At 45.7% G+C, this 13,496-nt stretch overlaps 1 protein-coding gene across 5 annotated transcripts in view; it reads left to right on the top strand.

Moving 5' to 3' along the window:
* MYRIP (myosin VIIA and Rab interacting protein) overlaps positions 1–13,496 on the top strand; it is a 355,695-nt gene that overhangs the window by 302,834 nt on the left and 39,365 nt on the right. For all 5 annotated transcript variants that reach the window (XM_057315911.1, XM_048216130.2, XM_026496775.4 and 2 more), the window contains exon 11: positions 9,692–9,931. In XM_057315911.1, the coding sequence (XP_057171894.1) occupies positions 9,692–9,931 (240 nt within the window). The remainder of the gene's footprint in view (positions 1–9,691; positions 9,932–13,496) is intronic.

Genomic DNA, 13,496 nt, shown 5'->3' with positions numbered 1-13,496 from the left:
TGAGACTCTGTATTACTGTGCCCTAATGAAAACACAAAACCACTATCAGACGTTGTGTCCTGCTTGTTAGTTAGTTTACATGATGTCTTCAAGCCACCTTTGGTTTCCTTTGCTCTGCAGTATTTTTTCATAAATTTCAAGTTAACTTTCTCTGTTAGTCATCATTAAGTGAGGATAATGCTGTCTCCACCCCACTGTTTGCCAATGTCTAGCATACTCAAACCATTTTCCCTCTGCCAGCGTGAGAGGAGCTTTTTCCTACTCTCATCGTCTTGCTGTATGTTTCTTTGAACAAATGGCTAAGAACCTACAATTGAAAATGCATATGTTGAACGAATGAATGAGTGGAAAAGAACAAAAATCATTCTATATTTCTACATGGTTTTATAGTCTCCCCCCGCCCCCAGGGCTTTACATTTTCATGACCACACCTCCTAGATTGCAACATGGTACCATGGCAAGTTCTTCCCTCTGTCCTCCTGAATGTTTTGGGGAGCTACATTTTCTAAGTGACTATAAAACTAGGAGGAAGTGAGAGGGTTGGGAGTAGGGCTTATCTCTGGATACTTCAAATGCCCCACCACCACAACGAAAGGCTCAGCTATCGTACTTTCGTTTGTTTGGTGTTTGTTTTATTTTATCGTGAGCACTTATCTCGCACTCTGAACCAGGGTTTGAGGTTGGGAGAATATTGGGGGGAGGGCCAGCAATTATCCTGACTACTTAGGAGAGGGAGAGAGTGGACAGGTCTCCAAAAACATTTTTTTTCCCAGTTCATTTGCATGGGCCTTGTACTTAGTGAAAATTGTTTCCCATCCATTTACTAGTATCAAGCTGACTTCCATTCCTTTTTAGTTATGTAAGTTTTCACCTTTTTTCTGTATCTTCCTACACAGTTTTGGTGGAAAATTTCGAGAGGTTGTAGAGTGATGTTTGCCAGATGTCATTTTAAAATGGAAACCTGCTAATTAATTTTTCGTTGATTGAGACATCAGGATAGCAGGAGGCTGCTATTTCAGTTTCCTCTGACGTTTCATTTTTTGTTGTACTCATTAGTGCAACTTGTTTCCTTGGGGTAAATTTGCCCCCTGGTCTAGCAGGCGAGGTCCTAATTATTCTTAAAAGCCATTTTAAGAATCTTGCCACATTGGGAAGCTACTAATTCTTTATAACTAATAGTCTGTAAATATTTGTTTATTTCATGTGTTTATGCCTTGCCAGAGAAAGAATTTAAAGTGGTTTACATAAATGTGAACACAAAAGAATAAAATGAAAACATAAGAAAAGCAGGACAAAGGGAAAATCAGGATAGGAAAAATAAATGAAGCTAGGAGTAACATTAGTTCACAATATGGATGCAATGAAGTCCTAATCACAAGCGAACAATGCCGAAAATTTGGCTCTGAGCTTTCTAGAAGACTATAGAAAGAGAATGATGTGAGCAGCTTGCTGAGTCATGGAAACCATATGAGAACAGTAAGTCTGTTCCTTAAAGGATGCTGCTCTTGGAGCTGAGATCCATGAGAAATTTATCCCATGGGTCCTTGTGGAGAGAAAGCATAATGCATCACCCTCCACTATAACCTGCTTCAAATGAGCACACATGTTGGAGGCTGCTTCTCACACTGTCACTGCAGGCACATTTCAGCCAAGTCAGTCTATCAGGGAACAAATACACTGATCTCTGCTGGTCTGGGTCACTCCAGGATTCAGTTTCAGGGTATGTGGAGGAGTGGATGGCTACCTCCCCAAGCCCTGGTTCGTGAGTATTGTTCAATTCTGAATTCAAGGGGATGCTCTCTGACAAGTGCTAGCAAGACCATGAGTATCGGGGGTAGTATGACACCCTCCCATCCCGTGAACACTGGGGCACCCAACAGGTGCACCTCCCTCTGAGGTGTGCCAAGAGAAGATCCCCAAGCAAACCCTTAAATCTACTCCAATTGTATTTGAATTCCCTCCAGTATACAGACCAAAGGGTGGTAATCCCTACACCCCACACCCAATTCTTCACCGTTGATTTTCAAATCTTTGTAGGCATGGGACTTTACCTGAAATGAAAACTTAAGGAGAAGACAGTAATTTGGCTAAAAGTGGAACCACTCTGAGACAAGGTTGCTCTCTGCCCTTGCCCCTTCCTCCCACCTACACAGCAGCCTAAGCAAGTACTAATAATAATCTGGAAACAGTTTTGAGCAGGTGTGACCAGTACCCCCTCAACAGAAGAAAAATCTTAGTTGGGTATCTGTCAAGTGATTCCCTTTGAGCATGACTGCTAGGTGTACCCTCCAAGATAGTTGCAGAGAACAGATCTGGAAAACAAGGAGACACTTGCTGAATAATGGTGATTCTTAAATATTTTTTTGTGTCGTAGACCCTGTTGAGAACCTGATGAACACAAACTCTTCTCCCCTGTGTGTGTGTTGCATGGAGGGGGTGGGGGTGGGGAGTGCATAAGCACAAGCACTCAAAGGTTTATAGACAATGTCAAGGAGTTTCTGGAGCAGGACCTTCCCTGAGTTTCCACAGACTCTGGGTTAGAGGTCCTGCTGTATAGGATTTTTAACCAGGAGTTATTGAATATTAAAGATCAGCCACCAAAAATTATATTAGTTTTGCAACAGTTAAATTGTAGTGTTTGTTTTGGGCAGATATTAAATAGCAGGACTACCTATCAGTTAAGGCCTTTACTTATTTGTGGCAATCAAACCATGTTCACTCTGTGAAGAAAATGTTGAACTCTGTTCCATCTGGTGGTGATCTGAACCCAGTTCACTCAAAACGAATAGCAGGTCTTCAAGAACCAATGAAAAAAGGGGACCTGGTCACACCTCCGATGCTCTACCCCAATCCCTGACCTGAGTGCCATCACCTTAGGAGACTCTTCCCAACAATTCTGAATCTCGTGCTGGCATTAAGGTCCAGGTTCTGAATCACTTTAAAATCCAAGGGTCTACACCCAATTCCAATGCAGAATCAAAGGAACAAACACAGATGAAATCCACCGTGAATGCTTCTTTATCCCTAACAGATTTCTCTACAAAGCGCTAGACCAGTTGTGGTCAGTATGAAAATAACTGTGTCTCAAATGCCTGTCCCTCATGTAATTATTGACTTGAGAAGGCCAGGCTAGTGATTTTCTAGATATTTTATATGGAGCTGCCATAATTCTGGGGACCGAGTAGCTGCCCTTTTAACAAATGGCACAATCAAACTCTGTCAGATAGAAGATGATAAAGAGAAAAAACACTGACGAGCGGCAGAGCCCATTAGTCAGATATAATTTTTTGTTCTGGGAGAGGGCGAGGTGCCCTAGATGAGACTGAGGTTTTGTCTGTTTGTTTTTAAATCAATTTTATAATCTGAAAGACTCGGAAAACAGCCTGGGATCCATACCAGGACAACTGACCTGTAATTGCAAAAGCTAAAAATAAACCTTCCGAATCGATGTCTAGGTGCTAAGTTTTCACGACCTCCTTTACCAAATGCATCGCCCACGTCTGCCTTCCATGCAGTTCCACTGGCCAAACTCAGGTCCTTCCATGTGAGGGGGTCCTCATGGAGGCAGGAGGAAATAGATTATAATATTAAATTTGATGAGATTCCAGGTGACATGTCCCCATTTCCACCGCGTTAGTTGGCTGAGGATTTGGTGTGCATCTGTGTATGTGTGACTGTTCTTATCACACCAATGATAAGAAAAATAAATGCCGTCATCACCAGGGCACAGCCTGTGACTAAAACTCGTTTTAGGTTAATAGCGATACATTGGGAGAGGACAGACCTCTGCGTGAAGGCGACAGAGACAGAAATTGTCCGAGTCCTCAGAAAAAAAAAACAGGTCAGCAGTGGAGTCGGCCAGCCCCGAGGCTCATCCTCCCTTTTCCAGCTTCAGCACAATTCTGCCAAGGCATTTGCAAGTAAAACTCCGTGCATTTGCCACATATGGTATTCCCAGGGCTGGGTAACCTGTAAGTCAGGGCTCTTCTCTGAAGTTCACTAAAATACCTAAAAGCAAGCTGCAGAAACTCTGCTTTTTAGGTCAGGTTCGGTATTTTTCATTAGCAGGAACAGGGAGAACCACCAGGACACTAGGATATAGTCACCGAAGACTGATATGTAATATTTGAAAGTCGTCCTATAACTGGGCTTTTTTTAAAAGGTGGAGAAAATGCTGAGCCTCCCACTGCTCCCTCAAATGACCTGGAAGATGAAAGACAGGCTTTGTGAAAAAAGGGTTTCTAGGACTGGGGTTGCTCAGTCTAGAAGACGTTGACATGGCTCCCTTCAAACGTGTGGAGAATTTTGATAAGGATGATGGGGAGGCGTAATAGGAGAAAAATTGCTTTAAATTAAAGCAGACAAGATTTCAGGGTGCATAAAGACAGATCACAAGGGTGAATGAAGGTAAAGACAGTCAGCCCTCTAAGGAAATCTGAAGGGATCCATCTCCAGAAAGCTTCTAGAAAAAGTATCTTCTCCCTCATTGAAAGTTCCACTTGAAAGAAGAGATTAAATCCTTTGCCTGTGGGGTTCTGTCCCTACGTCGTGGTTCTGCTATCTTCCTCTCCTAATGAGCATAGTTTAATCTGAAGCATCTGGCCTTGTCTTAGAAGAATGGAAAGAGCTTGGCCTTCAGAGTCGGGCGGTCTTCAGCTCAGCCCCATGCCAGTCATGTGACCTGGGACGGCCTACTCAAGCCCAGCATCCTCGTGGATACAGAGGGAACTACTAGGCCATTTGAATGAGATCTGGCATGTCCTATGGCCAGTGCAGTCTCACCCATGCTAATGTGCTCAGCCATGAGAACTGTCCAGGCCTGGCCCCTACTCTCCCACCCCACCACCTCCTTATACTTCTCTCTCTGTGTTTCCCAAACTTGAGAATTCCCAGATTCCTCAGGAATTGTTCAGAGAATATCCGGTTCAAAACCTAAGATTTGTGGAGGTCAGGTTGGCAACACTCAGTTGCCCTGGTAATTCAGACGGTGCCTTCATTTTAGATGATCAATGAAATGAAAAGCAAAATTTAGAAATTATTATAGATAAGAACTTGCAGACCACTGAGAATATATCAGCAGATTCTTGTTTAAGAAACCGTCCTAGTTTATCTTAATGAGTATTTTGTCACTAGGTGTTTAAAACTATACTTTCTCATTTAGCCAGGGTCTCCAGGTTCCACAGGCTACACTGACGTGTGTAAGGAAAAGAGGAGGCTTTGTCCTTCTATAACTGCCGTATCCTTCCACCTCCGCCTCCCCACTCTGCAGAGCCAGCAGTGTAAACTAGCCAATCCAGGAACACTCGGCCTCTTGTGATTTCAACAACTTTATCTCTTTAAAACCATCTTTCCTCTTCTAGGTAAATAATCAGCCCTCCAGCCCCTCCACTTTCTCCACTTTTGCCATCTTGGGGAGGCTGAGGGGGAGCCTCTGGTGTCTTTGCAGGTCTCCTCAGCCATGGGGCCCCTGTTCACGAAGTCATTCCTGACCTGCTGGCATCCTAAGGCCTGAGAACTGTGGCCTGTTCCCTGTGTATGAGATCAGAACCCAGTCCCTCTCCCTGTCACTCGCATCACCCCCAGGGCTTAGCCCCAAGGCATCCCCTTCCTTCCCACCATAGGAGCCCCTGGGAAGCTCACCTTCCAGCACCACCTGCAATCTTCCGTGAGCCCACTTCTGGATGCTCTCTGCCCCACACAGGAGCTTGGGGAGACCTGGAGCCCCTTCAGGTGTCCCTCTGAAGCCTTTCCTCAGGGTCTGATTCAACTCTGATAGAGCTGCTCCAAATTATTAGGGGCCGAAGGGTCAGAGACCACAGGCAGCCTATGAGGCTCCTTCTCCCTGGATCCCAACTGAGAAACAAGCAAAATCCAGCATTTGAACTTTAGGGAACTTCGGTTTCTAGAAACTTCTTCTGTCTCTCCACAAAATCTGGACTACATTGTCACCATGTTAAAGAGGTGAGCTGATCAGTGGTCAATGATCTTTTCGTTCTGGATCTGCCCTCTTTTCCCTAAGGTAAGATGCTTAGGCTTAGCTAAGAAAATGAATACAGTTTTAGTGGGAACTGAAAAACATGAGTTTCTTATTTTCAAAATATTGTCTCCTTATACATACCAGTGCCAATCCGTAAAGTGGGGGGATTGAGACAAAGCACCGGTGGGCCCGCAATTCTTATTTTCAACCAATTACGTAAAATGTTTTCTGCCCAGATGCACATATTGCTGATAGTTATCCAGCTTGCCCATAGGAATTCCATTTTATGATTTTTTCTTTTTCAAGTCACAAAAGTTTCTTAGAATTCTCCACTGTCTTCATAATGCCCTTGGTAATCGTTTGAGTTACTATCCAACATTTTCATATTCAAGGTCCCTTTGAAGTACAAGAGTATCTTCTTCAGGCCGGAGATTCTGCAGATCCTCATTTTCTTTACATGCTGAGCCCAGGTTCCCAACAGACCCTGGAAACCAACTGCCCTTCTCCCCTTCCTCTGAATTCAGCTAGAAGTCTGCCATCCCCTATTCAAGGACCGTATCCTTATCTACTAGTGTCTCACCAGGAAGTAGATTGCTTATTCTTTTCAATGTTTCTTAGCCCTTTGGGAGCATAGATGCCAGGGAAACTCTAATGAAAGCCAGAACCCCTCCCCCTAGAAAAGTGTGCATGCAAATCAAAGTCTGCAAACAGTACCGAGGATCCACAGAGGCCAACCACAGCCCCGTGTTGGCTAAGCCCCCATCTTAACATCTGCTGTCCCCGCCCTCGTGGAGACTGACACGAAAATCAGTATGTGGGGAAAATGTGTAGTTTATAATGCAGAGTAGGGATGGCTTGATCCTTTGTAGACCAAAAACACAGACCTATTTTTCTTTGGAGATGGAGATATTTGTTGATGTACGTGATCCATGTTACAGGGCCAAATACCACTCAGTAAGTTTGGAAGCTCTGGCGTCTTTTGATAAGGATGCTTCCATCTCTGTTCATGGTAGCACATCTCCCGGTGTCAGATTCCTGTGAGTACACCTACAGTGTTTATTGAACTCTGGGGCCATCGTTTAGCATCCGTACAATTCTCAACACTCTGATAAAACTTGACATATATTCTCATAATCTCCAGGACTTCATTCTTTAAGATTCTACTCAGTTGTCACGTATTCCTCTTTCTCTCCAACGTCCATCCAACCAACTAGGTGAGGGTTCCCCCTGAGTCTCATCAAGCGCTCGTGTGTGTGCATTGTACACAGTGTGTCCAGATGGTGTCTCTCCATCGCGCCGTGAATGCCGCCAGAGCAGGAGGGCTGTCATTAGCACCTGTGAGCTCCAGTGGCCAGCACAGCCCAGCACATAGTAGGCACACAGTACATGTTCGCTGAATGTGGACTGAATCGCCATTGACCCAAGTCTTCGAAGGTTCTTGCAAGGTAAAGAAATAGGCCAAAGCTAAAGAAAAGCAAACCGGGAGTTAAGATGAACTGATATTTCAGTGTGTTAAATCTGCTGATGGAGCTGATAAGAGAAGGTTCCTGCATGTGGGATTGTGGCCAGTTGCTGACTTCTGGGCTAGGTTAATGCACGCCACACAGTAGCAGTGAAACTATCTGGTAGACAAGCTCAGCTCCTTAGGCTCGTCGTTAACCCTCTGCAGTCTGACCCAAGCCCTTTTTCTCCTCCCTCCCAAGCCCCCCACTGTCCCATTTCTGGGCCTTATTCCTCTAGCTACACCAAGGAGTCTCATGCACCCTGGGTCTTACTGGTCCTGCTGCTTCCTCATCAAGAATGCCTGACCCCACGTCCACAGATTAAAATCTTCCTCATCTTTCAAGAGCCTGTTCAGAGGTCATTCTTCCCGTTCAAAGGTCATTCTTCCCTGTGTCCCCCAGACAAAAGAATCGTCCTCCTCAAACATGCTGGGAGCACTGATCGCCTCTTGTGAGGCCCTCATCACGGATTCTTGCTCAGGATCAGAAAAACAGTCATTTCCAGTGGACTCTTTCTTTTAACAATCCAGGGGCTCTTCTTTTTCACTTTTATGTCATCTGTTACCTTCTCACCTTTATATAGACAGCTGCCTTCAGCATTTGTCCAGTTACAACGTGTCAAGTAAATTTGATGCACAAACATCATAAAGAATGAAAGAATCTGTCACACACATTTTTTTAGCACAAAAAGATGGTCCAGATTCTTGCAGCAAAATGTTATATGATGAAGCCCTTCCTGTTGAATGACTAACTGAATGAAAATACCATATTGCCTTTTGTCCTTATAAATACATTGTTTACTCATCGATTCTTGAGTTTGAGAAAATTCACCTTCAGACACTATCACCCAAAGGCTCTTGGTCTGAGACTTGATTTATACAATCAACTTACTGTCATTGTTAGAGTCTAAAGAGTTGCTCTCCTCTTTGAGTTCATCTTCTGAGTCATATAATAATTGTGAAATGTTGTTCTCTGTCACTTTTCTTCTCTTTACAAATATGAAAAATTTTGAATTCTCAACTGTATGCAATGAGCTAAAAGCAGACTCAAAATAAATGATGATTTATTTCGTTACTGACTCATCCTTCCAGGCCAGTCCATTTTTCTGTTTTATTATTTTGGTCTCTTTTAGCATAATTGGGAATAATTGATGAGTAATGATGAAAGATAATTCCCAGAATGATGAAAGAGCAAGATATTTCAAAAGATAGGAAAAATAAGATCACAAAGATGCCATCATGTATCATAGATTTATGAAAGGATCCAATGAACCCACATAGTAATTACAAAGTAGAAGGAGTTTTATTTAATTTAAAAAAAATAAGTAAATTTTCTCTGTGTTCTTTGGAAACCCTTCAAGAAGGAATAAAAACAATGAAATATCAAGCCCTATAGATAGAGCAACTCAAAGAGGAAACTCAATAACTGAAGTCGGGTCTAATGGACCCTGATGGTATACTGAGGGTTATCGTGTTAAAATTCCATACACGTCTGTCCAACTTATGGCCAAGGACAGATTGAGAGTCACCATGTCCCTGTCTTCCTGAAGTTCCCCAGACCTGGTCAGGGATCTACCCTATAAGAAACTCCGGAGGTGTTCATCAAATGGATAGTAGGAGCTGAAGGTGTAATTATTAAGCTGGGACTGTAATTATCAAGGGAATGTCACACAGTATTGCTTACCCAAGTGCAAGGACCTCGCGCCATCTCAAAATCTTTGCCCTTAGCCTAGAATACTGTTCGTCCCTCTCTCTCCCTTTTAGCTGGGTAACTGCTATGTTTTGAACATCACTTCCACAAAGAAGCTTTCCGGAACTTCCAGCCCTGCCATTAAGTGTCCCTTAGTGGGCTGTTAGAACTAGTGTGTCACCTCCACCTGGGGGCTGACAACCAGGTGTGCTCAGCCTTGTACCATCAGCACACCACTGCCCATGGCAGGCGCTCAAGAAGCGCCTTATGAATGAAAAACACTGAATGAATTCAAACATGTTTCTGAGTACTGACACTCACCTGCCTGACCCCTTGAACAAAGTGTTAATTTGTGTGTATTTGAGAAAGGAAAATGAAAAATAAAAGCCCACCTGTAGGGAAAGCAGGTCGAGTTAAGAGAGCTTGATTTTCCTGGACTGTCCTTTCCTTGGGGGTAATTGGGAACAAGCAGATCTGACTGTGGCAGAGGAGTCCTCGGCTCACGCTTCTGGCTTGCATCTAGGTATCGGGTGATTTGTCAGAGACCGACATCAGCAACGAGCCTCGGCACCCTCAGACCGGTGTGGCCACCGCCGAAGAGAAACTGAAAAACAGGCTGTACGAGTTAGCAATGAAAATGAGTGAGAAGGAGACGTCTTCAGGAGAAGATCAGGAGTCGGAGCCCAAGACAGAGTCTGAGAACCACAAGGAAAGTCTGTCCTCTGAAGACAACAGCCAGGGCGTCCAGGAAGAGCTGAAGAAGGTAAGTGCCTTGAGGCCGCCTGCAGGCAGCTCGGTGTGTGCAGCCGGGGGAGAGGGGGCAAGGGAAGTTCCAAATTTGCACAGAGGTGTGCTGGGCACCCCACGAGCTCTCTCTCAAATGCCCATCCCGTGCATGCGGGAGAGCCCCAGAGACCCCTGTTGATTAGCGCTGAGTGGTTCAGTCGGGGAGAGGGCCCCACCAGTCCCAGGCCTCCCGAGACCTGTCCTCTCTTTCTACTAACTATCCTTCCCAAGACAGCTCTTTACTTTTGAGCCTATAATTAATGCTCACCGCCTCTCTCGTTGGTAAAGGGCCATGTTACTGCCCTCCCCTGCCTTTTCCCAGAGGAACTTTGCCTGTTTTTAGTCCTTCCTTTAGTCAACTGTAAATCTTCAGATCAGGGTCTTTGTGCTAAACGTGGCCTCCTGCATCATCTAGCCCTGCAGTTTGCAGATTTGGGTTTGTCTTAGCCTCAAAATCATTTTCCAAACAAACCTTATGTGGAATCCTGGTGTTTTAAACGGGTAAAAATCCCCAAAACCCCAACCATTTGCTCTCTAGTCCCAGACCACCCCCCCCAAGTACCCAGGGACATTGCTAGGATACCACAGAAGGAAAAACCCCAGGCAGAAAGGGGGTCCCAGGCCCCTTGTACCCCCAATAAGTGCTCTGCCCCCTGTCCTTCCCTCTACAGCTTCTCAAAGCACATCCACGCTAGACTTGGCCACTTTAGAGTCCGAATATCCCTACTGCTGCCAATGGAAGAGAAAGAAGCTAATATTTATTGAGTGCCTGGTGCTTTGCTTATGTTAGTGAATTCAGTTCATAAAAACCCTTTGAAGTAGATGCAGAGGCTTGTCCTGAAGGTACTTACCCAAGGCCCACAGCGAGTAAGCTTCAGAACTGGGGGCTGCATCACAAACCCGCTCGGCCTCAGATCACAGGCTCCTTCCCTTACAAGGAGCTGCCTCTTCTGTAACTCAGATAAGATCTTGCCTGGAAACATCTAGATTTCTTTGCACTTGCAGTCAGTTTTTTCCCTCTTCTGAGAGTACATTATATAAGCTAACAAGTTCCCAGCAGCCCACGTGAATGGGGGAATGGGCCCCTTCATCTGCTCCACAGCCGAGCTGGGGTGCTACATAGAAGGAGCCAGGCCAAGCCGGCAATCAGCACAGATGGTCAAGGGCCGGCCCAGAAGGAAGTGGAAGCCATCTTCCACGGCCGAGCCCCTGAACCCTCCAACAGCTTTCACTCATTCCCATCCCACCCTCCATAACCATCAAGTCCTCACACCCTTCAATCTGTCAGGTCCTCTGCCTGAGGACAGTGAACACATCTGTCCCTTGCCATGACTGTGGGCTGGAGCCTGGAGCTTGGCCTTCACAGGCAGCCCCACTCTGGGATGTGGGCTCCAGCCCATCACTTCTTCAATGGTATTGGGCTCTGCTCCTCCTTGTTACTTGAACCAATACCCCATGACAGTAACATTTGTCTGCCAGAACTCAGAGCCAGATGGTAACTGAAGAATATCACATTATTTCTTACAATGGCCCTGCATCCTACTGGCTTTGCTGCCTGATGGTCACAAGGCTCCCCAAACTCCTGCTGTTGCGGCAGCCTGCCAGGCCACGATGAGTCACGGACTCCCACCCCTTGTCAGCCTGCAGGCCTCACCTTCTGGAGTCACAGCCACCAATCTGCACTGTGCTCTCTTGGACAGAACACGAACAGGGAAAGGAGGGGCCAGTGGGAGAAAATCTAAGACAAGCCCCCACCCTGCCCTATGCCCTCGCTGAGCGAGAAACTAGGAGAGGTGCTTTTTTTCAAGCTCCCGAATATGTCAGTTTGTCAAAATTTTAATCTTTCCCCAGCCTACCATGAATCAGTGCATTAAAATATCAATCAGATATCACTTATTGTATGTAAAAATCTGGGTAGCAAACTTAAAAAGATAACATATTTTTTCTGTATCAGGCATGGGTTACTCTGGGATGGGAACACAAAAATACAAGTTTATATCTTCAATATTATTTAGAAGCAGAAGGTTATAGAGATAGGCTTCAAAATTAGACTGAATTTGAAACACAACTATGCAATTTGCAAACTCTGTGAACTTTGGCTAGTGTCCTAACTGACTGCCAGTGCTTAGAACAAGCCAGGGTCATTTCTTGCCTCCCACTGGACCCTGTCCCTGTCCCTCCAGGCCCTGCATGGCTACTTCAGCCCTTCCTCCACTCAGCAGCTGCAACTGCCCTGTGGTCCCCGAGCTTCTCCCAGCACTGGGACAGACCCACACCTGCCAAGTTTTTCAGCTGATCCCTGGGACCCAGCCCTGGGTCTCATGGTTGATTGGATACACACATCTTGTCCTCGTTTGTAAAATGAGGATAATCATACCCCCTGAGAGAGTTGTGAGGGTTGAATTTTACAGCGTAGCATTTAGCACAAAGCCGGAGCCCGGCAAATACCCAATCCCCTATAACAACCTCAAGGAAAATAAACTTCACGGCTGTGAGTTAACATCCGTCTGCTGATACTGAAGGAACAACTTAGTACCTATTTCCGGTCAACACCTGGCATGTCTAACATAAGTCTATAACCACATTTGGGGCTTTGTCATGCTCTGTAGAATATAAGTGGAAAGACACTGCAGGAGAATGCCCCCCGTTCCCATCTTCAGAATCAGAATAACTGCAACTTCCCCTGCGAGCCAACCACAACTAGTTTGTACAGCACGCGTGTGCACACACACGTGGCTGCACACGGCATGGTTTGGGAGTGGAACTGGGCTCATGTAACTGTTTCAGAATTGGTCAGTGCTCCCCTAATCTCTTTACCATGGCAGTGCCCATTGGCCCAAATTCCACCTGCCTGAAGGCCCCTGATGCAGCAGGATCTCCTCTTCCTGCGCGGAAGGCAGGCTGTAAATGAGAGAGAGAGAACCCTGCCTGGGAGCAGCCCTAACCAGTGACTGCCGAGAAGAAAGTAAATACCCCAGCTATTTGGCCTCTGTGAGCATGGTGACTCTGGGGCAGAGCTCCACACTGACTCCCCGAGTTCCCCAGCCAACTGAACTCTAGGCACCCGTGGTGATGAACAGTCTCCCTTCCCTCCCCTGCCCCATGTCCCCCTCCTCCGCCACTGTTTCCTGGGATTGCCTTCCAAATGAACTAAATCCCTATCTCAGGTCTGTTTCTGGGTGAAACCAGACTAAGTCAGTAACCAAACAGGAGAAATGCAGAGTCCTCAGTTCACAAGTACTTCAGTGCTGTGTAGGCAGCAAGGAAAGCCAAATACCCAATTGGTTGCTGATGGCCTTTGCCTTACTAAGAGACTCCTTGCCTTACACAGAGAGAGCTTTGCTCAGCTGTCACTGCCCCCCTGCCTCCACCACTGGCCCTGCTCTCCAGGAGCCAAAGCAGAGGAATGCTCATGTTCCCATAGACCCCTGACATCAATGGCTGTTTAGGGCCCTTAGTATGACAACCCACATAAGAACTGGGGCTTCAGAATCCTGTCCAGCTGCAGAAGAACCATTTTAGAAACATGCTTTATCTTGACT

The sequence above is a fragment of the Ursus arctos genome, unplaced genomic scaffold (assembly GCF_023065955.2).
Source record: "Ursus arctos isolate Adak ecotype North America unplaced genomic scaffold, UrsArc2.0 scaffold_20, whole genome shotgun sequence".
Taxonomy (NCBI): domain Eukaryota; kingdom Metazoa; phylum Chordata; class Mammalia; order Carnivora; family Ursidae; genus Ursus; species Ursus arctos.
The sequence above is the reverse complement of the archived record's forward strand: the minus strand, read 5'-3'. Positions and strand labels throughout refer to the sequence as shown.